The sequence below is a fragment of the Amphibalanus amphitrite genome, unplaced genomic scaffold (genome assembly GCF_019059575.1).
Source record: "Amphibalanus amphitrite isolate SeventyFive unplaced genomic scaffold, NRLGWU_Aamphi_draft 000843F_arrow, whole genome shotgun sequence".
Taxonomy (NCBI): Eukaryota; Metazoa; Arthropoda; class Thecostraca; order Balanomorpha; family Balanidae; genus Amphibalanus; species Amphibalanus amphitrite.
In genome coordinates this window covers 182928-206338 of record NW_024882337.1, presented here as the reverse complement: position 1 = coordinate 206338, position 23411 = coordinate 182928, and the positions used below count along the sequence as shown (strand labels likewise).

At 50.1% G+C, this 23411-nt stretch overlaps 1 protein-coding gene across 1 annotated transcript in view; it reads left to right on the top strand.

Moving 5' to 3' along the window:
• LOC122366983 (titin-like) overlaps window positions 1-23131 on the top strand; it is a gene marked incomplete at its 5' end in the record, with an annotated part of 146027 nt that extends 122896 nt beyond the window's left edge. The window contains 31 exons of the mRNA XM_043339714.1: window positions 332-382; window positions 1371-1493; window positions 2080-2232; window positions 5055-5227; window positions 5479-5669; window positions 6025-6653; window positions 6945-7068; window positions 7314-7493; window positions 7645-7780; window positions 7917-8034; window positions 8170-8321; window positions 8590-8793; window positions 9027-9207; window positions 9518-9790; window positions 10086-10243; window positions 10467-10602; window positions 10818-10959; window positions 11223-11377; window positions 11657-11777; window positions 12089-12252; window positions 12530-12814; window positions 14502-14656; window positions 14955-15105; window positions 15762-15916; window positions 16881-17031; window positions 17873-17977; window positions 18796-18990; window positions 19349-19441; window positions 19980-20092; window positions 20343-20442; window positions 22115-23131. Coding sequence (XP_043195649.1) covers window positions 332-382; window positions 1371-1493; window positions 2080-2232; window positions 5055-5227; window positions 5479-5669; window positions 6025-6653; window positions 6945-7068; window positions 7314-7493; window positions 7645-7780; window positions 7917-8034; window positions 8170-8321; window positions 8590-8793; window positions 9027-9207; window positions 9518-9790; window positions 10086-10243; window positions 10467-10602; window positions 10818-10959; window positions 11223-11377; window positions 11657-11777; window positions 12089-12252; window positions 12530-12814; window positions 14502-14656; window positions 14955-15105; window positions 15762-15916; window positions 16881-17031; window positions 17873-17977; window positions 18796-18990; window positions 19349-19441; window positions 19980-20092; window positions 20343-20442; window positions 22115-22311 — 5264 coding nt within the window. The remainder of the gene's footprint in view (window positions 1-331; window positions 383-1370; window positions 1494-2079; window positions 2233-5054; window positions 5228-5478; window positions 5670-6024; window positions 6654-6944; window positions 7069-7313; window positions 7494-7644; window positions 7781-7916; window positions 8035-8169; window positions 8322-8589; window positions 8794-9026; window positions 9208-9517; window positions 9791-10085; window positions 10244-10466; window positions 10603-10817; window positions 10960-11222; window positions 11378-11656; window positions 11778-12088; window positions 12253-12529; window positions 12815-14501; window positions 14657-14954; window positions 15106-15761; window positions 15917-16880; window positions 17032-17872; window positions 17978-18795; window positions 18991-19348; window positions 19442-19979; window positions 20093-20342; window positions 20443-22114) is intronic.
• Between the last annotated feature and the right edge of the window lie 280 nt (window positions 23132-23411).

Below are 23411 nucleotides of genomic sequence, written 5' to 3'. Positions count from 1 at the left end.
TTTATGCAGCATTGGTAACAAATAAACCGTTAAAATTAACTCAGTTCTTATTTTACATTTCGAAACATTACTTCAACCTAACTCAGATACTAAACGAGGTATAGTTGTAAGTTGACATGTTTCCTGGCAGTCACCATCTACCAAGTTGTGTTTAAACATAAATCCGGACCAATAGGTTACCGAAAGATCATCCGATCTTCATTATACCAAGTGCAATACGCGCGTAACGCTAGAGAAGCTAATGTGTTGTTAATTGCGCTTTCGTGATATTTTTTCGCTTTTTGGTGCACTGACCTCCCTCACTGTGTTTCGTTCTTGTGATACTTTACAGCCGATATTGTGCTTACTGAGCATAGGCACACAACAGAATTTGTAACAGAAGGTAAATTGCATCTATATTGCATCATTGATGAATGGCATGCAATAATATTAATCTTTTTTATAAATGACATGGACACAGCATGAGGTATGCGCAAGGCACAAGAGCATCGACCCCTGGCTGAAGATTTGTGTCTGCCAGTATCTGCGCGCACAAATCCATCGTGCTGTCATATTCACTGATCCACAAATTTTCTTTAGGTGAAGATGGCCTCTTTTGAATGATAGTGTAATCTGTGCCAATCTGTATGGTCAACCCTGTCTGCCATCTGTTGGTGTCCTGTTCCAAGAATGCAAAATGTTCTGCCGTGAAATGATCACACTTAAAATCATTTACACTAGATAATAGGTGGGTATCAGACCTATCTTCATATTCTGTGGCTCGAAACTGTCCGCTATGCCTTGCTGACGTTGCATCATGATGGTTTGCATGATTGCTCCATTGCATTCAATATCGTGAAGTCTATTAGGTGAATGCGAAATTATTCCATTGACCTACTCTCAACCGAGTAATGCCTTGTGTACTCCTCGTTTTATATTGTGCCCCCGTCCCACTCCTCATGTAATGTGTATCATCCATTGGAAACATTTGGTAGCGTTCAGCATCTTACCAGGAATTCTTTCACAGCTTTCTATCCTTTTTCAGTTTTTTTTTGCCGTTTCGGTCTGACAAAACCTATTTCAGCGATTGACGGTGCTGATTAAGTCTTTGCTGTATCCCAGAAGAGTTCGAGCTGGAAAATACCCCGTGTGATCGGTCGCGCTAAATAAAGTGGTCGATTAGCATACCTCCATGCCCGATATTTCTCACCTAGCCAAAACCACAAGATAGCTTTTTAGTCGAAACAGTCGTACCCAATGTAACCGATAACTTATGCATCTTATTATTGGCATTTTAGCAACAGAATCACAATCGCGCCACGATATAACTTCTATAGTGACCCCTACCGGCGACCTGGGAAAGGTCATGACCTGAGCGCCTGCGCCGCCAGTGGCTGAGGAGACGACAGCCCTCGATGTGACCGAGGGTGACACCTTCTACGCGGTATCCACCTATGTGGCCGAGTCGGACGAGACTATGCATCTGGTGGAGGGAGAACGCGTCTACATCCTCGGTAAGTGTGCCGGTAACGGAATTGGCGCGGTAGAAAGCCGGCAACAGAAATGGCGCGGTAGAAATGGGAGCGGGTGCGTGGGGGGGGGGGAGAGCCCATAGAAGGAAGCGGACATGTGAGGGGTGTTCATAGGGAGAGCGGGTACGTTGGGGGTGGTCACTGTTCATAGAAAAAGTGGGTGCGGGAGGGAGGGGCATTCACTCGCAGCTGTCAGTGCCAGCCAGTAGGTGCTTAGGTCATGTGAGTGGCTTCGTTATCGTGCGGCTTACGAGTCGCACAGTGCGTGTGGAGCTGGAGATGTCTATGTGGTTGCAAAGATTGTCTGGCATTAGGGAATGGTGAAAACAAAACATCAAGATGATCATGTTGGGGGGCATCTGCGTAAGAACTGATGTTCAAGTTTAATGGGGGCTAAATATTCATATATATCAAATGACACGCCATAATCAATTCTTCGTACACCGAACAAACCGTAAAAATACCCCAGATAAAAGTTCACCGCTCAACAGCGAAGTCATCGTTCTCCAGAAATCACTACGCTGGGAAAAAATCGAATCGCTGACGACCCTTCTACACCCGTCGGCAGAGAGCCACAACAGCGACTGGTGGTTCGTGCGCAAACACCTGACCGAAGAGGCCGGCTGGGTACCCGCCTCGTACCTCAAGAACGAGGACGAGTACAACCACTATGTGCAGCGCAAACTCAGCGAGAAAATCGGAAAATTGCCCGTCTTCGAAGGTAAGCCGGGTGTCCGTCCTTCTGCATTTTTTTTTTTTTTTTGCCCTAGGTACTACAAAGCAAAGTGCAGTGGAAGTGATTGTGAAAATTATCTTTCAGCCTGTTTCCATGTTTCTGGTTATTCCTCAGTCACTGCACCATCTACCACCAACATGAAGCAGGACGGGCTGACACTGGCGGGTGCGGGATGGGCATCAGAGGCATATGCCCCACGCCCCCCCCCCCCGCCCCGAGCGTCCAAAATTGATGAAAATGTTGCAGTTTCTTTCCTAAAGACAGGAAACTTATTAAATTGCACCTTGCCTCCGAACACTTTTTTATGATTTGGACACCATTTGGAGGGCATGCGTCCACCCCACTCAATCCAATACCTAGGTACATGGGTATAGGTATGTGGGTACCTGGATCCTCAAATATAGGCGGGCCCCGGCCGGAAGGCGGGAGGTAGCGGAGGTAGGTACCTAAATAGGCTATGATTCATTACACCATAGGCTGAGGCGGCGGAACGGGGGGAGGCACCAGGGCAGCGTGCCCCCTTTAATTTTGGCATTTTAACCCTCGCCGGCCGAGGGGGGGCGGGTGCCCCCCCCCCCCCCCATAGGGTTTTTTCGCGATAGCTCCGAACACGCTGGTGATAGAGCTGAAACTTGGCATACCTGACCTTTGATTCAAGCCGGATCTTTTGACACAAACCACATTTTCAGGTCAGGTCAGGTCACTGACCTATGACATCATAAGTGAACCTCTGCACGGTCTTCAGATGTCGCAACTTAGCAACGCCCTCACTGCCAGAGGAGCTTTCACAGGGAAATGAAACTTGCAGGATCTAGTATCCATCATGAGTCTCACAACTTGTATATCTCGGATTTTTCCTAAAGGTCATATGAGGTCAGGTCATTTTCGTGACCTCACCATTTTAAGTCAATGGGGAAAAATGAAAATTGCTATTCTGGCGCCAGGAACGATCTCCAACTATCTCAAGCACACATAATCGTGATTTGATGCACTCCTTGCAAGGTAGGATGCGTCACTTTTGCAATGTTGACCTTGCGTGACGTCATTTATGACGTCATCAAGGTCATATTAGTTTTTCGTCAATAACTCCCGATCAAATTGAGCTAGCGAGTCGGGAAAGCCACCAATGGACTCAAGAAGACCTGCCGAATCGAATGATATGCGACATGACCTCTTTCGACCAACTTCGTGACCTGGGGGTGCTGACCTGACCTTGACCTGAGGTCAACACCCTAAGTTGACCTGACCCAAACAAAAAGTATATCATTCGACGCGCCTGAGCGAGGCGAACACGATGCTGCCAAAATCGCGGCTCTGCGGCCGTTTTTTGCGAAGTTATTTACCAAAAACTGAACCGTACCTTGGGGCACTTGACCTGACCTCAGAGGTCACCGGTTGACCTAGGACCTTAAAACCGGGTACCTATCTCTGCGTCTCGTAACGGCGCACACGCTCGTTTTTTCCGCGACGCGCTAGCTCCACCAGGGGCGAAACGGCGAGGGGGGTCGTACCCCCCCCCCCCCTCGGCCGGCGCGTATGTAGAAAACCAATAGGTCCGGCGAGGGTTAACGTTAGCCCTATGGACGTTGCATGGAAAGATTGGACCAAAAGTCGGCAGTGCCCCCGCCCCTCTTAATTGAAGGTGTTCCGCCGCCACTGCACTACACGGGGATTTCCCAGAGCAAGAGAACAAAAAAAAAGCGGGCGATTGATGAACCACCGTCATATTTCAGAGAAAAAAAAGTTATTTCACTCAACATGCGCTAGCTGAATAAAATTGCAATCAAATAGGTACTCTCCACAGGCACAAAGCAGTCAATGCACATTGCAGCGTATGGTAAGCGGCAATGGGCTCCAACTGAAAGAAAAAAAAACAGCGCGAAACAAACTTTTTATCAGAAACCGGCTCACTCCGCCGTTGTGAATTCGTGGTGAATACGATGGGCAATATCTAGTGAGATTCAAGAAGCACATAAATTGATAAATTCCACACACTTTGAACACCTCCACCGGCACCATTCCTCCAACTTACGGCCAAAATATTACTCGCGGCGGAAGAGTGTCTCCGCGCCCCACTCACCTAGTTTTCCAGAAGAAAGAAAACACTCCCATTTTCTGCTGTGCGATAAATTGCCACCAGCACTCTCGACATCACATACACACAATACTTTAACGATCTTCTTTACATTCAAAATGTCAATCACCGTAAACGCTCACCCCTAGCCGGGATTCACACACCCTTCACCCACGTGGCTCGCGAACTGCCGCAGGCTTGTTTATTTTTGTTTTTGTTTCGTGTTTCGGCCGCCAGGTGAACAGTTGCTAAAAGGCTGCAAAAAATAAAAACAGCTCCGAAAGCATCTCTTAATGAACAAAAATGCTTATTTGACTATAGATAAGCCCTCTTACTTTCAGGTATCATTTTTAAATAATGTAATTTGTTTTGCAAGCTGCATTGCTGCATCATGTAGTCGTATTGTTTGCATTTATAATATAAAAAATAGGCAAACATCACCTTGCTCCATTTGCCAGCCAATTGGTAGTAGGCTAAATAAAGATGGTCACAGACTATTCTTGCAGATGTGAGAGTGAGAGGATAAGGAATTCAGTTTATCATCCTGATAAGAACGCCTTTGGAGTCAAATAATTTAACCTTATCTTGCCTCATGGTTGCAGCTCGTATCCCGACATCTCGTGACATGACATCCCCTTGCATTATCGTGCGTTCCGTTTTGCACTGGTCTCCGTCCGACGCACACCCGTTACGATCGTTATATTTTGATAAGCTTCTACGTGTTTGTTCTCAGCGCCCAAGACGGGCCAGAAGTCGAAGGCGCCTCGCTTCACGGAAAAGCTGCAGCCGGTGAACGTGGTGGACGGCGCGGTGGTGCAGCTTGAGTGTCGGGTCGAGGGCGAGCCCAGACCCACCATCACCTGGTTCCGCCAGACCGCCATCATCAAACCCTCCACCGACTTCCAGGTGTGTGGAGACAGGAGGTGACGTCAGGGAACGGTGTAGGTTTTACAGTTTACACCAAATCAAACTTGTGCACGAATAAAAATTATTGTGCAGAGTTAGTCACCGTTATTCGTTTTCACGGTTGAATTAACGTCCTTCAGATTCCGTCGTACGAGTCGTAATCAAACGAACGATTAAAAAAAAATCAGCGAATAATGTCAACAGTGGCTGGTTGACACGCTTCCGCTCTGACTTTCCCCATTTCCATCCAGATGTTCTACGACGACGACAACGTGGCCACGCTGATCATCAAGGAGGTGTTCCCCGAGGACGCCGGCACGTTCACGTGCGTGGCCAAGAACGAGGCCGGCTTCAGCAGCTGCTCTGCGGACCTGGTGGTGGAGGCGCCGCTCTCCGATCACGGCTCGGACGTCACCCTCACCAGCCGCCGCAGTCTCAGCAGGTGGGTCCGGTTTTCATACTACCACTTTGTGCAGCATCACTGCGAGGGTATGACGAGGGAGAAAAGCGTGCGGAACCGTATCGATAGTTCTTACCTAGCCACCTTGGATTCGTATTTGCTAGTGTTCGTCGAGTAATACGGTAGGTATCGTTAATCGCAGTAGTGTAGCGTGGCACTAGTGCGTTATTTCATGAGAAAGAATATCTGTCGTGATTAGTGTCAATGCGAAAGGCGAAAGAAATAATCATTTTGATCATCCCAAGAGTCAGTGGGTCATCTGTTCAAGCTATGCCGACCAGTATGCACGCAATGTCGCAAGTCGATCCCATTATCATCTCCCACTTCTGCTCCCCAGGGAGTCGTCGCTTTGTGACATCCTCGAGGGCATCCCGCCCACGTTCAGCCAGCGTCCCAAGACTCGCACCGTCCAGGAGGGCGACGACGTCGAGCTGGAGTGCCGTCTGGTGGCCGTGCCCGAGCCGGAGGTCCAGTGGCTCCTCAACGGCCGGCCCGTCAAGGAGTCCAAGCGGGTCACCATCACCACGCAGAGCGACATGCACATGTACTGCCACTTCATCCGCATTCGCGGCGCCAAGACCAAGGACGAGGGCCTGTACGAGATCGTCGCCATCAACCGGGAAGGAGAGTCGGCCAACACCATCACCCTGGCCGTGGAGCCGCGCGGCGAGAAGCAGCCGCCCGAGCTCGTGCAGCCGCTCCAGCCGCTAGTCGTCACCGAGAACGCGCGCGCGACGTTCGTGGCGCGGATCAGCGGAAAGCCGCAGCCGCGCGCCACCTGGTTCACTGGAAAGCACCCGCTGACGCCCGAGATGCTGGCCAACAGCGATGTGACAGTGACCCAGGAGGGCGACGTGTACTCGCTGCACATCCCGCGCTCGCACCGCAGCGACGCCGGAGAGTACACCCTGCTGGCAGAGAACGCCGCCGGATCCGCCAAGACGACCGCCACGCTAGTGGTGCAAGGTCAGTTACAGTGGTCAGGCGGCTGAGACCTCTATCCGATCACTCCTTTTTAGCGCTAGTGGATTGAGGCTGTGGCCTCCGGGATCATGAAGGAGACAAATATATTGTGCACTTTGAACACAAAACTAGCTTCAAGTTCAAACATCGTAATGCGATAATCTACGTTGAGACGTTTAAATAAATATATCTTTTGTTTTAAATAAATACGGTCTTTTTAAGGAGAATGCGTCCCGTATATCGATTCTACTGTGTCTATCAAGCTTATACGCCTCATTTCTGTCCGATCCTCAGAGTCTCAGCTGGAGCCGCCCATGTTCATCGAGCGTTTCACCGACGTCCGTGTGGCCGAGAAGAAGCCGATCCGGCTGACGGCCAAGGTGGTCGGCAACCCACGGCCCGAGGTCACCTGGTACAGGTCAGTGTGATGACTCTGAAGCTTGTGACGAAAAAATATAGCAGACACCGAAATAACGGTGCTTAGTAAAATTTACAGACGGTATCGGATATCTCATCCACAAAGTACGTCTTATAGCAAGTGTCATAGGGTTCCACGTATGGCAGTACCATTTATAGTAAGGCTAATAAATCAAGGAAACGTATATCACTCAGCCACGACACTGCATTTTTATTAACGCAAATGCCCCTGTCGAACATCCGCAGGAACGGCAAGAAGCTGAAGTCGGGCAAGACGACGTCCATCACGCACGTGGGCGAGGAGACCACGCTGGAGGTGCACGAGAGCCGCGTGGAGAAGGACGCCGGCGAGTACAAGTGCGTGGCCGTCAACCAGAACGGCAAGGCCACGCACCAGGCCCAGGTCGACATCGACGCAGACGTCGTGTAAGTTTGCGGAAAATCGTGGCTTTGGTGTTCCATGTTCATATCTTGATTAAGAGGGTTCATAGTTCTTCTCTTTCTTAAACTTTGTGGAGTTTCAGGTGAGAGAAACTTTTGTTACCGTTTTAACCGATATTGGTGATTGACTTGACAGGAGATTCGTGAAAGACCTGGAGGACTTTGACGTCGAGGAGCGGTCAACGGTCGCCCTCGAGTGTCAGACATCACAAGAGGTCAAGGTCACGTGGAAGCGTGGCAAGAAGGTCATCAAGGAGTCGGACAGATACGAGGTGAGCTTGACAGCATGTGCTGCTCCTCAGGTTGGTGATAAGTCAGTGCAAAACGTTAAAGACAGCACACAGATGTCTTGCACCGGTTCGAGAAGTCGTGGGCTTTTACTCACGTCGGTAATATCCTCTTTTTCAGATCACACACGTGGGCAAGACTCACCGTCTGATCGTGCATGACGTGGTGATGGCGGACGCCGGAGAGTACACGTGCAGCACTGACGGCGCAGAGACCCAGTGCAAGGTCACCGTCAAAGGTCAGTCAATAGAATAAAAATAAAAACGTCATCTCATGTTTGTTCTTATTTTATTACCATGTTAAGCCACGCCATACACTACCAAAGGCTCCGGTCTTCCGATTGACAATCCGCCGTGCCCATTTCCTCTCGCAGAGGGCGGCCCGTACTTTGTGGAGAAGCTGACCGACATCGAGGTGAAGGAGCAGGAGACGGCGGCCATCAGCGTCACCGTCAGCTCGTCCACCGCCAGGGTCGTCTGGCACAAGGACGGCGCCGCCATCAGCGAGGACAACGGACAGTACGAGGTCAGTGCGAGGACGAGGAGCCTTACCAGGGCCGGGGTGGTTTATTGGGGGCAAAGGCGAAGAGCAAGACGGATATCGCTGTTTTCTAACAAGGCGACTTCTCTCAGTTCTGTAACTCCCTTCGTCCGTGTGTTATTCTCTGTATTCATAAACGCAGTAAAGTTAAAGTGGGACTCGATGAAAACTTACGAAAAGTTAAAAGCATAACCTGCAACTTTTATCGTTCAATCCACGAGCTGACACCATCTTCTCTCACTTTGCCCCACAGTTTATCGCCGAGGGCGTGTCGCGCCGGCTGGTACTCCGCTCCGCCACAGTGCACGAGGAGGGCGAGTACACGTGCTCGCTCGACGACCAGGAGTGCACCTGCGAGGTGACGGTCGTCGAACTGCCCCCGGTGCTCACCAAGAAGATGACCGATACCACCGTCACCCGCGGCGAGCGGGCCATCTTCGAGGTGGCGCTCACCAAGGTAAAGAGACACTCATCTGCGAATGTAGGACTTTTTCTGTTATACGAGTATCGATGAATTTCGGGTGCATCCATCGGCCAGGCTGTATTGTTCGGTTAGTGTTTACGCATTATGTCTATTATTCATGCCAGGATCCATGAAGTAGGATTATAGCGTTATGTTTTCCCGAGTGTATCGCAAACAAAATCACGGCCACGCACTACGCAGTAACGCTGTTTCCATAACCTTCGTAGGGTGACGCGTTGGTGCAATGGTTCTTCAACGGCAAAGAGATCAAGTTCTCTGAGCACATCCAGCTGGGCATTGACGGCAAGCGCCAGAGGCTGATGGTGTACCAAGCGACCTCCGAGGATGCCGGTACCTACACCTGTCGCATCGGAGGAGACTCCTGCACTGCCAATCTCACTGTGGAAGGTCCGTGTCCTGCTGCATAGCCGGTTCATAAAAGTTGCCGGGCTGTTAACAATACTTATGTTTACCGACTTTGATAGAAGAAGATTAGAATGTCATTTTACTATGGCGATAGCTATTGACTATAGCTGCGGTAAAGACCGACACAGGGCCTCATAATTGCCCTCGGTAGCCGAAATCCTCACTAAGACGTTGAGTGTACGAAGTGCGTTCTGGAACTGTTCTAAAATTGTTCTCACGATGAAACTCAAGTAAGAGCACTTGTGCACATCCCTGATGTCACACTTACCTCCCATCCATTCCCACTGCACAGAGCCGACGGTGGAGTTCATCGGACGTCTGCCGGAGAAGGTGGAGGCGCCCAAGGACACCACGGCCTCGTTCACCGTGGAGCTGAGCGACGCCTCTGTACCGGTCACCTGGCTGAAGAACGGCGAGCCCGTCACGGAGTCGGACTCGTGCACGATCCTGGTGGACGGTCCGCGGCGCACCCTGCTGCTGAAGGAGGTCCAGTCCTCGGACGATCGCACCGAGATCACGTGCACGGCCGGCAACGTCAAGTGCACCAGCAAACTCAGGGTTACCGGTGAGGGACGATGGATGTGTGTGAGAGCTGGGGTACGATGATGTTGACTGACGGTGTTATAACGATTTGCGCACATCGAGGAGAAACATCGGGGGAACGTTATAAGGATATAAGGATTCTATAGGATTCTAAGGATATAAGGATTCCTGTAGGATTGTGACAGCAGCAGGCATGGGATGTCTTTATATTTTGTTAATTTCTTTGAAAGTTCAACAGCGACAAAATTGATTTGTAATCTTGAAGTGTTCAAACGTCAAAAATGTTCGTCCTACATGTGCATTTTCTTCGTTCCCAGTGGTCCAAATGCAGCCGAAGATCCGCGAAGACCAGCTGAAGACGGAGTACCTGGTGAGGAGAGGAGAGGACATCAAGATAACTGTACCATTCCGCGCCGCTCCGCCGCCCAAGGCCGAGTGGCACCACAACAGAAAGACCATCAAAAAGTCGAGAAAGGTGAGACCCAGGTCTGCCATTAGGTGTTTCCGTTTAGCTGCTCAGGCACCTGAGGAGTCATCGATACTTTTTTTCAGAGGCTCAAGTATTGAGCATCCCTAGCCTTTTAGTTTCTCCATTATGTGATCTCTGGGCTTCAGCGCCTCGGCTCCAGTGCCCTTCACCTTCTGTGATCCTGGTGTAACTTTTGTCCAGCATGTCACCTGATTCGCTGTCGTTGCAGTACCTACCGACCATCACCGAGTCCGAGGCGTGTATCACAGTGAAGCAGGTGGAGGACTCCGACTGCGGCACCTACACACTCAAACTCGGCAACGAGGTCGGAGACATCTTCATCAACATCTCACTCAAAATCATGGGTAAGCTTTCGTCATTTCTTTCTGCTATTTTAAAGGCATTGTCGTAGCTAGGGCCAAATTGCAGTTTTGCTATCCTCTAGCACCATGCATATGATTAACCTACATATTGAACAACCGTTATTATTTATAATTCCAAAACATTCTTCAAATTTATCCATGTACTCTGAGTCTTACCCCACGAACTGACCTCTGACCCGGTGCCCCGTCCCCTCCAGAGACGCCGTCGAAGCCGGGTCGCCCGGAGCCGGTGCAGGTCACAGACGACTCTGTCACCCTGCACTGGACCCCGCCTCAGACGGACGGCTGCTCGCCAATCACAAACTACTGCATCGAGTACCAGATGAAACTACAGAAAACGTGAGTGAGGCGACAGTCAGTGATCTTTAGATTTGCATAAATGTGGGTCAAAATCGGCACATTATCATGAAACCGTAAAGCATCGATAAGTGGATGAGCACCGAAGCCAATGGCAAGCCATGGATTCACAAGTGTTTTCCAAAACGCAGTTCGTATATATTTAGACATCTACTATCGTTACGCATTGCGTCTGGCACATGCGCTTTGAATACGTGGTGCCAGATATGCACGATTTACTGACGTCGTTTCACGGTTGGCTGCAGGTGGACCAAGTTCGAGGAGACGACGATCGTCAAGGAGACGACCCGGACGGTGACCTCCCTGACGACCAACTCCGAGTACCGCTTCCGCGTGTACGCCCTCAACGACATCGGCGCCAGCGAGCCGTCAGAAGAGTCCGAGTTCATCAAAGTCAAAAGTCAGTGGCTGCATGATGCTTATTAAGTTGTCTCAATGAATTTCGATCGATCGACAATGTGTTTTAACTAATGTACGCCGTATTTTATTACGAAGCCACTTAATCACTATGTAAATATCGGAAAAGATGCATGATTGGGTGATTTGTGATCAGCGGAAGTCGCAGCTATGTAACTCTAACTAAGATAACGTAAATAGATAAAACTCAATCAGGATACTGTCTACACCAGCCACCTCCAACCTGTCCTGCACCTCTGACGCCGTCCCTGCTTCACCGCAGAGCCGGTCGCTCCGGAGCGGCCCACCGTGGTGGAGGACCTGAAGGACGTGGTGGCCGGACTCGCCGAGAAGGTCACCCTCCGCTGTGTCATCACCGGCGTCCCAGAGCCCGACATCCGGTGGTACGTTTACGAAAGCGTCGTCTCCTCTACACTCTGCAACTTACGTGAAATTGCGTCCAGACGAACGGTTTCTTGTCGGAAAAAGGTTTCGTGACTTGATGTACTTGTATTAAATGTGCTGATTTACGTAGCCTACGTCCTATAATCGTTTGTATACGATGTCAAAGGTCTCTTAAAAGCACAGCATCACTCATTAGTAGCTCTTCTTCCGAACCCACTTTAACGTTTCCGATAAATGATGAAAACGAGCACTTCTCTAGCACCCACAACTCGCCGTTCCGCTAATTCTTTTCTGCGCACTCCCTGTTCAGGACCCGTAACGGTAAGCCGGTGAAGAGCCGGAAGGTCCAGTACGACCAGCACGTGGCCACACTGACCCTGGAGGACACCACGGAGAAGTCTGCCGGCACCTACACCTGCTACGCCTCCAACTCGGCCGGCGAGGTCGAGACAAGCTGCATGGTCCAGATCCAGGGTAAGGATGCTCGTGACTGTGTCAACGACGCCTTTCTACGGAATGGGTGGATAGGGGGTAGTGGAGTGTTAGGTTGAAATGTGTCCATGGTATTTTCTGCGGGTTTGAAGTGATGGTAAAGTCAGTGAACGGCGTACTTTCATTTTATTGTTTTATTCATTGCTTATTCTGGATATATTTTCATGCTAATGCAATTATTTATCCATAACGAAAAACGCATCCTTGGGCGATTCATGACTTCTGTGTAACTGTCGCAATCGCCTCCTATTCTCCACAGAGCCGCCGTCTCTGGAGTATGAGCCCGCTCTGAAGGAGCAGCGGTTGGCGGTGGGAGCGAGTTGGACGGTCAGGGTGCGCGCGCGCGGCATCCCACGCCCCTCGCTGCAGTGGTACCGCGGCGAGCAGCTGATCACCTCCTCTGAGCGGCTGGAGCTGCGCACAGAGTCCGACAGCACTGAGATCACTATCAGCCGGCTGGAGCGAGACGACTCGGCGCCCTACCGACTGGTGGCCACCAATGATGTGCGGACGGTCACAGAGGAGTTCACACTACGGGTACTCGGTGAGTGCAGACGCTGCCGGCTGGTCGGAAATACCACACATGTGAAATCAGTGGTTTTCTGTCTTGAATTTGGTATTGATTGTTTGGTCGGTCGTCGACTGCTGAAAGAAGCGCAGCAGTTGAAAGTCGTTGGTAGTTGACTGCACCTTTTAACTTCCAGTATTTCACGATTTAAGTTGTTTATTGCTATGATTTATGTCCCGATTTTTTCATATTTTTTTATTTACCCAGCTGATTTTGTTGTGTCCTGTGTCACTTTTCTTTCAAAGCGTTTGAAATGTCGTGAATAGTCGGTACTTGACACGGTGTCGACTGTCGTAGATGTTCGTAGATGTCTTGGCCATTTCTCACTGATCCTGCTCTACAAATGGGAAACGAATGACTGGGCCCAGGGCAAGTCTTTTTTTATATTTTATTTTTCACGTTTGGAGGGCAGTTGACGTGTTTACCCTCTAAATTTGTTTATTTCGTCAGATGTTTCGTTCTCTTTGACACATTCTGCTGTATTCGCCCGTTTAGATTACAGTCGACGCTCTATGAGTCGAACTCGATCCAGTAGTTTGGAGAGCATCGGTAAATGGGTCCGCCTGTGCCAGTGTGCAGCAGGCACTGTGTCACCTCTGTCCACCTACCCCAGTGACTGGAGCTTCCGCCGAACCGCACCCCTCCCCCCCTCTCTCTCTCTCTCTCTCACTTACTATTTCTCTCTTTTCTCTTTCTACTTTTCTGTCTTCCTCGATGCGCCCGTCTCCTGGGCCAGTCGGAACTGTCAAGAGGCACCAACTCCTATTTTTTTCACTGGTCAATGTGCAGTCACCTGAGACATCAAGTGGACCGCCAAATATGCTACCCAAATGTGTGATAGATAAGCAGCTGTGTTGGCGCAACATAGCATGTAATAATGTGACGATCTGGTCTTTCATTCCTCTTTTTCTTCTTCTTCATATTCTTCTTCTCTCTTCTCTCTCGGCCTCTTCTATTTCTTCTTTTCCGTATCTTGCAACTTGCAAGTTTACAAGCTCACAGGCGCTCCTGACTTTCCTCATCTCTGACACTGTGTGAGACCCGAGTCAACCAATGAATCCGATGTGCTTTTGCCTGGTGACGGTGAGGGTTGACCAATCCGTATAGATGTAGAAACTACTGTGCTATTGTGCTCGACTGTTCGGCTGGTGTGCGGGCTAGGTGTCCTCTGTGGTAGGAAAAACGCTCTATTCATGAATGCCGATGGTGCGTTCGAACACCAATCCTTGTTTACCATTGGGCACGAGTGACTACATACAACCCGTTGTGAACCCAGCCAACAAATAAAATCACAGTCATCGCAAAGTTTTGTACGGGCGCTCAGTAACCAACAATGCATAACTCGACGTTTTTGCACTCCACTGTTCAACTAGAATAATACCTTAAATTAATCGATGATAACTTCTCAGAAATATTTCTAATAAGTGTTCGGCTTGATACTGTGCACACCACTTCTCGAAGCTCGTTGTAGCTATAGCCTATAGGTGCGATCAAGCTAAGTAAAATAACCCTCTCACTTAATTCTATAAACATAATAATGGGATAAATTACGGATACCATCAAACTCTCAAGCGATACACATGTCCCGTATCTGTTGCATCTCCCTTGCTACCATCCTCCCGCGACCCACTGACCTCGGTGTGTGTGCTCGGCGCCCCGACAGACAAACCCAGCCGACCAGAGGGTCCCCTGCTGGCGCGGGTGGCCGACCAGGAGTCGGTGACCCTCGACTGGCAGCCCCCGGCCGACGACGGAGGGTGTGACGTGGCCGGCTACTTCATCGAGAAGTTTGACAGCAAGAAACAGACGTGGACCAAGGTGAGAACAGTGGCCCACCTGACGAGGTTGGGCATAGTGGATGTGGTTAGTTGTTTAAATTTATTTCGATGAAACTTGGCTGTCTAACTACGCTTTAAGAGGAAGAATCGAACAATGCTACGAAACATATCGTTTGCATGTGCGGCATATACCAGATGCCATTGACACCCAGCACAAAATCCGAAATGCAATTTTGATAATGACGCTGAGTACATCAAAGTTCGTTTCACTGGCATTTAGTACCATCAGTGATCCACCCACAAAACAAACTCCACGGCTGACCTGCGGCTGTCACCAGGTTGCCGACATCGTTGGCGACATCCTCAGCTACTGCGTACAAGACCTGCTGGAAGGACACGAGTACTTCTTCCGGGTGTACGCCTTCAACGTGTTCGGCAACTCGGAGCCGCTGGAGACCGCAGAGGCGGTCGTCGTCACGAAACCATTCGGTACGAGAATGTACCAGAAGGACGGCGATTTATTGGATTAGTTGCCAGTACCACCGTATTTGGAGTGATAGAGCCATACAATGGATGGGAACCAGACCGTTGGAGGTTGTCATTTCTCCTTAAGATTATCGTATGTTGTTTGAGATTATACCCTGATAACGACCGAGGATTGTTTTTGAGTGACATTAAACGGTTCCGATTAATGAAAACAATGCACCGGTAAAGATGTGTAATTGTTTAGTACGTGGCACCGGATGTCTGCCGTCTGGTCCTTTGTGAAACATTAATCTGCGGGTTTTCGGTGGAAAAGATCATCTATCTTGTGTGGCCTGAACTTAGACCTGTCGTCTGACATCATTTTGTCAAGTTAAAGAAGGTACGTGTTAACTTCATGTTAAGTTTATCAGTCACTATAAGTAGCCTATAACTGACATCTAACCTTCCCTGTTCCTCCCCTGACAGTAGCGGCGTTCAATAAGGGGGGGGGGGCACTGCCGATTTTTGGTCCCATTCTTTCCATGCAACGCCCATGGGGCTAATGTTAAAATGCCAAAATCAAAGGGGGGCACGGTGCCCCGGTGCCCTCCCCGTTCCGCCGCCTATGTCCCCTGACCTCTGACCTAACCTGAATTGACCTGAATTACTCCCGCTTGCAGCACTGCCGTCCGCTCCGATGGGTCCGTTCGAGGTATCCAGCATGGGTGACACATCTCTGACCCTGTGCTGGCAAGAGCCCGAGTCGGACGGCGGGGCCGCCATCGTCGAGTACCTCGTCGAAAGGAGAAACGTCGGAAAGAAGGCCTGGCAGAAGGTGCGTGGGAGAAGTGTTTTCTCTCGGACAATGTAGGTAGCTAGATGGGATCAGAGGCCATGCTTGACGGTGAAGGTCAATGCGGTTGGTTCGCGTATGCCACGCAACACTTTAACTTCAGTCAGCATATTGCATCATGTTGTGAGTCAAATGACATCTTAAAGTCAGTCCGTTGGGTTGCATGGTCGTTTCGACACAAGTACATCCCTTTACAAGTACCTACGTCGTCCGTTTCCGAACGCAATTATAAATAATTATAACTCAATCAACTTGCAAAACACGGGTACTGCAGGAAGGAAACTCGCAATGTCCGACCGATCTTCAGACGATGAGAACCGATGACTAAGTCCGCTTTACCTACTTTATGCAGCTGGATTTAATTACGAGCGCTTTGACATGTTGACTACTTAGTGTCAACTTGTCAGCATTTTATTAGCCTTTGACAATTTTTATGGACGTTGATTATAGGACAATCACTTGTTATCTAACTAAATCAGACATGCGATGATATGCTCAATTGATCTAATTCCAATTTGCGGAAACTCATAGGTCGGTTATCTTTTTGCTGGCTAGGCATATGAAACTTTTCCGGGCCACGTGCTCAGAAACTGCCGAAGTGGGCAAATCCTAACCATGTGGATTGCTGTTGCTAATAGCATTCTCTGTATTCGGCATTACCGCATCGAAAAATATTGGTAGTGCAGCTAAACAGACTTCAAGGACGTGTCCTCAGAAATGTCCCATTACACAAATTGTCAATAATTGGCGAACAATGTTCCCGGCATACCATAAACGAGACCAAATCCCCGTATGATTCTACGGGATTTGACCCACGGTCCTGAACGCTATGCGTCACATTGTTACAGTATCTCCATTCGCAGCCTATCTGCGTGTTTTAAAACTGTGGTTTTACTGAACCCACCCAATTCATCTCTGACACTATCGACGCCGTTACGACCGTCAGGTGGGCACCACCGACAGCGAGACGCTCAGGATTGACGTCACGGGCCTGAAGAAGAACATGCAGTACAACTTCCGCGTGTCGGCACGGAACGCGGTGGGCGCCGGCCCGCCGCTCGCGCCAGAGGAGGCCATCACCGTCGGCAAACGGCTCAGTGAGTATAAGGGAGGGGTGTGACGGGGTCGGTGAACGGGAAATAGAAGCGGTGAAACAGGCAGAACCATAGACCTCTGTATACAGAGGTCTATGGCGGAACTTATTCGGTAAAGCTAAAGATGTAAGCATTAGGAATATTATAAAGGATTTGGACCAATGCCGATAAACTTCTCCGTATAAAACGCACACTAATACGGTGAATGGCTGAATAAGTTGCAGGGCAAGGGCAATATGTCTGAGGAAGTAGCCGAGTGGCCGAAAGGGCTAATGCGTGCTCTCTACGTGCCATGTTTGTTGTACCCTTAATATTTCATTAGTGTTCGAGGCATGTATGCCAAAAATCACAATCAGGACCGCACGCCATATACAAACGGTCTGTAAACTAGTGCAGTCGCCGATCAGCTGAGGATGCCCCTCACGGGGAAGGGGGGACGGGGAGGGGTCAGTCGTGGGAAGGCCGTCGCGCGAGGGGAGCGGCCAAGCTCAGACAGCTCAGCGCACGGCAAGGCCGTTCGACAGGAAGGATCGCCCGCCGGGGCGCAGGGTGCGGTCACCATGAGTAGCCCCCCGCCACTGACCGACGAGGAAAGAGCCGCGCGGGGCCGTCCGACGGCGGGCGACAAAGAACCCAGTCCCTAGTATGCGCGGAATCTTTTGGAAACTCGCAAAAATCCAGTAGTGGATTCCACGATTATGATGTTGTCATATCAAGATCGGTGCAGGAAATGTGTCGTGGAAAGTGACGGTAGCATTTTATCGGGGCGGGTCAATGCCATCTGTGTAGTATATCTCTGTGCCGTTGTTATCGTGCCCGTATCACGCACTGTTGTTGTTTTCAGCGCCTCCGTCACCGCCGACAAACCTGACGGTCTCAGACGTGACGAGTCGCAGCGTGACACTGCAGTGGGCCCCGCCCACCAACATGGGAGGAGCCAACCTCACAGGTGGGTGCCGCAGACGGTTTGCCTTTCAGCGGTGCAGTGGTGTTTGTGGTTTCGTTGTAGAGGCATATGACGCGCCGATTAATGGTCAGCGGTCATTTAAAGGGACTATCCCACCTTTAACATGGGGTTTGAGTTGAGATAGCAAAGTTTGCGGCGAGGTTCAGAAACCACTATCTATCTAGGTTGCAACCCCCGCGGCCTCTTGGTGTTGAAGAAATTCGTTCCCTTCATTTGAAAATGGGCCTTGCGCAAGGCCCTATCTTCAACATGGAGCGACCGTTAGTGTGACGTCACCTCGTTTAGTCATTCTGATTTAAATGGGTTTGTTCGTTGAAAAATCGCTTAAAACTTGGTCTGAACTTTGTTGTGGTGCCTACAGAGTAAAAAAAATCAGCTTTATGACAGTAATGTGGCCTGGGGAAGGAGGTAATTTTGGGCTGTGACGTCACATATTTGAAAGTTTGTGTTTGGAATATGGGAAGCCTAAGATGTTTAATGAAAAATAAATGCCAGAACCGTGTTCCTGGTCATCCAATCTATAAAGTCGGGCACAATTTAACTGGTTTTAACAACATTTTAGAAGGTGGGATTGTTCATTTAACGGCCACTGACGTCAAAGAAGCATACTTCCAGCAACTTGTATGAACTGAGTCAGATAACTTACCTGCTTCTGTCGGGCTTTTTCGAGTACTGATCAACAGTGAGTTATCGAAACAATGCTTGGTTTATCCTAATGGATAGCGGTTATCTGATGAGTCAAATTAGGCAAAAGTTCTGACCCTGATCCCCTCCCCCCCCCCCTCCTACCCGTGTTGCAGGATACATCATTGAGCGCCAGCCGGCTGGCGACTCCACCTGGGAGAAGGTGGTCACGCTCGACAGCTCCGTCACCCTCTACTGCATCTCGAACCTGCGGGAGAAGTCGTCCCTGTTCTTCCGCGTGTCCGCCGAGAACCCGATCGGAGCCGGCGCGCCGGCCGACACCGACCTGGTCTCGCTGAAAACGCACGCCAGTGAGTGCAGATGTGTGATGATGTCAGTAAAGCAGTTCTTACTTCTGAGTGTGGGAGTGTCGGGCATCTGTGATCGTCAGGAGGAGGACGGCCGGAGATGATGGTGTGGGAGGGTGGAAAAAAATGAGTAGCCTCGCAAGTGAAAAGGAATTTGTGGAATCGTTGCGTTGGTGATATTTTATTGAAGTAGTTTTTTAATCTTATGGTTATGCAGTCTGTTTGTTATCATTTATTTTTCTTCTTTCTGCTGTGTGATCTAAAGATGTCAATGCATCACATTAGGCCCCGTTTTCTGCCGCCTGTGCCCCTCTCGTCCTCCCCCAGCCCCACTGACTCTTTTCGCCCCCCGTGCCCACAGCTCCGCCGTCCCCACCTACGGCCCCGCTCGAGATGCGCTCCACAGGGCCCAACTCACTGCTGGTGGAGTGGGGCATTCCTGAGTCCGATGGAGGTGAGAGGTCACGGGTCACTCAGAGGTCACGGGTCACTGGAGGGGTCATGGGTCACTGGGGGTCACGGGTCATTGCTGGGGTATAGGGGTCACTAATAGATGAATGGCCACTTAGAGGTCACGGGTCACTCAGTGGTCCTTGGTCACGGGTCAGGATCAGGTGTCACGCCTCAATGGCTGCTCGCTTTGACCACTAAACGGAAGGGAAGGCTGAAAATGGCCATGAAACGTTGGGAGTCGGTCGGTTTTCCTTGACTTTGTATTAAACTGTGCGCAGCTTTCATAAAAAGATATCATGTGTCGGGCGCCGTTATGGTTCAGTCTCACTTTTGCGTACGCTTTGGTAGTTAATTTTCCTTGCATTTGGGATTTACTATGAATGGTAACTCTAGCAGATCTTTGACAGTCATTAATCCGCTTCTGGTAGCTGTTTCTAAAAATCATCGCATTTTCTCGAGAGCACGGGCCAGCCCTATGACAGGTGCCGTCGCCGTTTACCGATTCCCTGGCGGTACTTTGACGAACCACTGTTTCACAGGCGCGCCGCTGGAGGGCTACGACGTGGCGATCCGCGATGCGCGCCGAACCATGTGGATTCAGGTCGGCATGGTGGGTGCCGACGTCACACGACTCCAGATCAAGGAGCTACACGTGAGTGTCGCTGCCTCTGGCTGGCCGGCCGGAGCGCAGACGGGTGTGTCCTCGGCAATGTCCGGGAAACTGGAGATGTCCGGAACGAGCGACAGCGGACACACCGCACCGTTTGCCTCATCGGAGCGACCGGTTTTCAGCGATGGGGATCGATTAAATTGACGATTTGTATTCATGTCTGTTGATTGCTCATTCAGGTGCGTTTTTGTGAGGACTTTCCGGCTGATTATCCGTCTGTCTCCGCTTACAGGAAGGACACGAGTATTACGTGCGGATCTTTGCCAAGAATGAAGTGGGGATCAGCGATCCCCTCGAGAGTGAAGACGCAGTCAAAGTGGTCAGGCCGGCAGGTATGCATATTTCGCTCCATTCGAGATATCCTAGATTCAAAGTAATTCAAGCTGTGTGAAGAATATCTCGGAGTAGAAAAGGTTACGTAACTGTGCACCGTTCATATATATGTAATGCATGCAAGGAAACTCCACGGATTATCGATCTCCGGTTAAAGAGTGAAGACTGAAGGATATCCGTGTATTAGTCGATGTTTTGTTCCTTCCTTCCTCCCCATTAGACTGTTCATATGCGGACTATCGTGGTCTATAAAAAACTTAGTGATCAGTGGGTCATACGGTAATAAGATGCACACTGCTGCACCCTTCCGGGCCCAAAAGTCATCACCTTTTTCTCGACACTCCGCGATGATATAATTTGCTCTCATTTTAAATTCTTTATAAACTTTTAATTGCTGTCTTTTACCTTTCAGAACTTCGATGCTGTTAAATTTCACAGAGGCTCCTAAAGGAAAAAGCTTTTTTAAATCGCTGCTTTCATAGCATTTCACGCTGCGTTCATAGCATGGCAACTTTATTCCATACGAGGCAGCAGATTGTCATTTCATCCTTGCCACACCTCGACTGAGCGCATCAGACAACAATCACCGTCCTTGCAGGGACGATCATTGTTGCTGCCCTCAAACCGGTGTCATCGGGGCCTTCAAATGACCGTGGAGCCTACAATCGGAGATGACCCAACCCACAGGCACTTCCTTCCCTGCTTCACCCCATTGTGTCCTCAATGAAACCGCTTGACAATAAACTGAACCGCAGTCCCTGGTGACTAACAGCTGAAGATGATCTTGATAGCAGCGATAGAGACCAACATGACTGCCTTGAGGTAATTTGATTTAATCATTTAATATTTAAATGAAATTTTTATACACATGTCCGTCGTTTTGTGTCCACTTAAGTAAATTCATCAAGCCCTTATTTTGTACAACAAATTACAAAAAGGTGCAATTTTAAAATCGAGCGTCGCAAAGGAAACTAATGAAGGCAAATCGGAAGAACTCGAGGACATATAGGAACAATCAACAATACACAGGAAGCACCCTACATATACGATGTTATTGCTAATGAACTAATGCAATCTGATTGATTGGATACGAGTCTTTTTATTTAAGCCAATGAAAAAGGACCTCACCTTACTTGACATTCCAATTTGGACAATAACCGAAAACTAAAAAATTGCATCGATTGAACGGTCTGGAAACTCATCAGAGCATTGTGCAATTTCAAACAAGAGTATTTACCTCATACCTGCCACACCTCTTCACCGCTCTACATTGTGGAACTTTCCCCGCCTCTCACGTTCCTACATGTCGAGAAACAAGCAGTGATACACCCATCGAACACTGACATCTGCATTTTCTTGTATGTGTAGCGCCAAATATTTCCTGAGCGTTTGTTGTTCTCAGAAGTCCGTACTGAACTAACCCAGTGCAACTTTGATACACAGGTGTCAGTGAAGACCGTTCTATTTTTTCTTTTTATGGATGAGTTAAATCGCTTCATTCACATTCCTGAATCCAACTGTGGCCTTGATCCCACTGACCCCAATAACCTTGACTCGCTGACCGTGACCTATTTGACCATGACCCCTGTTGTGACCCCTCTGACCTCCGACGTGGCCCCTCTGACCTCCGACGTGACCCCTCTGACCCGTCTCCACCCCCCCCCCCCTCAGATTACCTGGAGGCGGAGACGGTGGACGGCGTGGACTGGGACAGGACGCCCTCCCTCAGCGCCACCACCGAGACCTCCTCCTGGCTGCGGGAGGCCGGCATGGACGCCGACATCCACTCGTACAGCCGGCTGGCGCTGCTCAGGCGCGACGAGTACTTCTTCCGCATCTGGTACTACTCGCAGGAGCTGTTCAAATAAGCGGCCGACCGCCGCTGGCGCGCGCGTCCACCGTCCCCCGTTCCGTGTGCTGAATCAAAATGTGTCGTGTCTGTGCGTTTGTACCTTTTATGAGTAGCGACGACGTCCGGAGGAGGGATGGTTCTCTGCCGGCTGACCCGAGCGGCCGGTGACCTGACCTGACCTGTGGCGGGTCGCGGCCGACTCTGCGCGGCGAGAGGCCCGTGTGATACGGTGTAGAGATGGACGGCAGGATCCGCGGTGTACATAGTTCTTATGGAGTGATCCGCCGGTACGCAGTTGGATTCTCAGGAGGGTGGTGACGATATAGAAACGGTGTTTGACCCGTCCTGCTCCGGCGGGACTCGTCGGTCGCTCCAGGCTGACCCCTACTATCGTGACCGACGGGCTGACCCGCCCGGGGCGCCGGCGGCTGACCTCGCCTGACCTCTGACCTCGCCGGTCCATCTGCTGCTTCCATCGGGCCGGTGGGGTCGGGGCAGGGCGAGGCGGCTGCTGTCTTTGGGACGTGACCTGCATATGACCCCGCCTGACCTGACCGCGACTGGCCCTCTGCTGCAATTCCATCTGGTCAGTCGTATCGGGGAGGTTGGGGTCACTGCTGTCACTGCGGGTGACCTTTGCGTGACCTCGTCTGTCCTGACCTCGGTCGGCCCTCTGCTGCGTCCATCCGACCGGCCGGGTCGGTAAGGGCGAGTGTCGGCGCTCTGAGGTCATTTGAGGCGTCTGAGGGCCCACGGGTAGCGGGCAGACGCCAGCGAGAGGCCATGTTATTTGTTATGGAGAGGTGTGAGCTAATGGAATACAGTAGTATCGGCAACAGTTGTTTTATTACGATCGCGTAATCGTATTTGCACTGATCTAGTCATAGCGAAACTACTCTGCGGTGGACTTTTCAGATGCTCCTCTATTTCATTGCCTATTAGCTATAATTCCGCTGAAAGGACTAGCCTTTTCGCAAAACCATTGGCGAGTAACCCGTAACATGAATGTAAGTAGGTATGGCCTTATGCGTGCTTTAAAACTCCATCATACTTGTGTACGGCTACGAACCTCAATTGAATGATTTACGGTGAATAAACAGGTGGGCCTCTTATCAA